Here is a 1,343-nt window from a genome sequence, read left to right as displayed (position 1 = left end):
CTCGGGCCACTACCAGAGGTATGGAGTCAACGTCCAGGCTATCTGTGACTCGCTGTCGCGCTTCATTGGCTGCTGCTTTGATTCAACTGGAAAGTGGGAGACTCGCGAGAATACTGGCGCGGTCGTCCTTCTTCGTATTCTTGAGGACGTTCAATTTACGCGCCGTGCACTCTAACTTGAGCTGATCAAGGCTCCAATAGCTGTATTTCTCCGACATTGGAGGGCGCACGGGACGCTTGAGCGGCGCCAAGTCGATCGTCACGGTCAACATCGAGCTCATTGTGGTGGCCGTTGTGTCAGGTCCAGCAGTGGAAGCTGCAGCGTCGTCGCTTGCCTTGCGCTTGGCGGTCCGCGCCATGTTGCATTTTGGCGGCAACGTTGATTTTTTTCAGATCGCAGTCCGGTTATGAACGGCTCGGATCGCAGCGTGAACCCATTTCACGGCAACGCGCCAACGCGCTGGATCGCGATCCCGGTTAAGAACGGCCCTAAGAAGGAGAAAGAGCAAATTTTCCTCTTTGTAGAGAAACTGCAGAGACGAGTAAATCAGCAAAATGAACCTTGTATCTGGAATACTTCAATTGCGAGTTTAGAGCACTAAGATTATTTGATGCCATTCGCATAGCAGAAAACTGCAAGCGTCTGGCACACATTATACACAACGCTCTTAAGAAATTATAGAATGAGATTAGGAGAGGCTTCAAGTTGAAATAAAAGACGAGCAAGAAGCTGGCGCGACATACAAAAGTGGCATTAAGTTTCCTAATCTATCGAGTTACATGCAAAAGTGGTCATAAGATTCCCTAAAATATTTGAGTTACATACAAAAGTGGGCATTAAATTCCCTCATCAATTTGAGTTACGTTGCAAACGCCATGTGCTGCAACAGGGTTGTGATGTTCTGGCTACAAAGTTTTCAAACAAAGCAATAATTGAGTTAGACTTTTGATTACCGGCTGGAACCGAATAGAATACCGGCAATCAATGAAAAAATATCCTTAGAGGGTATTCTACATACTAAACAGTTTGATACAGTCTCGCAGATTCCTACGGAGTCTTTTGGCGCAGGTTTTATTCGGAGTAAATACTTCAATGCATACATACTATACTAACTATGTATCATTCATTCCTACATCGCCACCCCTATGAATGTCCGTCTGTTAGAGACGCCCGTTTCCCGGATTTCTGATTGGATGCAGATAATCACTTAGTACAGATGAACCTGTCTAAGATGAGCCTGTCGTACTTGATAGAATTTGACTCCACCGAACTGGTAGACTTGCTTTTTGTAAAGTCCCTTGATAATACTAACTGGAAATGAGATGAAAGAAAGTAAAAAAAAA

At 45.0% G+C, this 1,343-nt stretch overlaps 1 protein-coding gene across 1 annotated transcript; it reads right to left on the bottom strand.

Annotated features, from left to right (window-relative positions):
• Positions 1-82: 82 nt before the first annotated feature.
• PPTG_03667 (hypothetical protein) lies at positions 83-358 on the bottom strand (the record flags this gene model as incomplete). Its single annotated transcript, XM_008896354.1, has 1 exon — positions 83-358. The coding sequence occupies one exon, from the start codon at positions 356-358 to the stop codon at positions 83-85; it is 276 nt and encodes a 91-aa protein (XP_008894602.1).
• Positions 359-1,343: the final 985 nt, after the last annotated feature.

The sequence above is a fragment of the Phytophthora parasitica genome, assembly GCF_000247585.1.
Source record: "Phytophthora parasitica INRA-310 unplaced genomic scaffold supercont2.4, whole genome shotgun sequence".
NCBI classification, from domain to species: Eukaryota; Oomycota; class Peronosporomycetes; order Peronosporales; family Peronosporaceae; genus Phytophthora; species Phytophthora nicotianae.
This window is presented reverse-complemented; position numbering and strand designations above follow the sequence as displayed.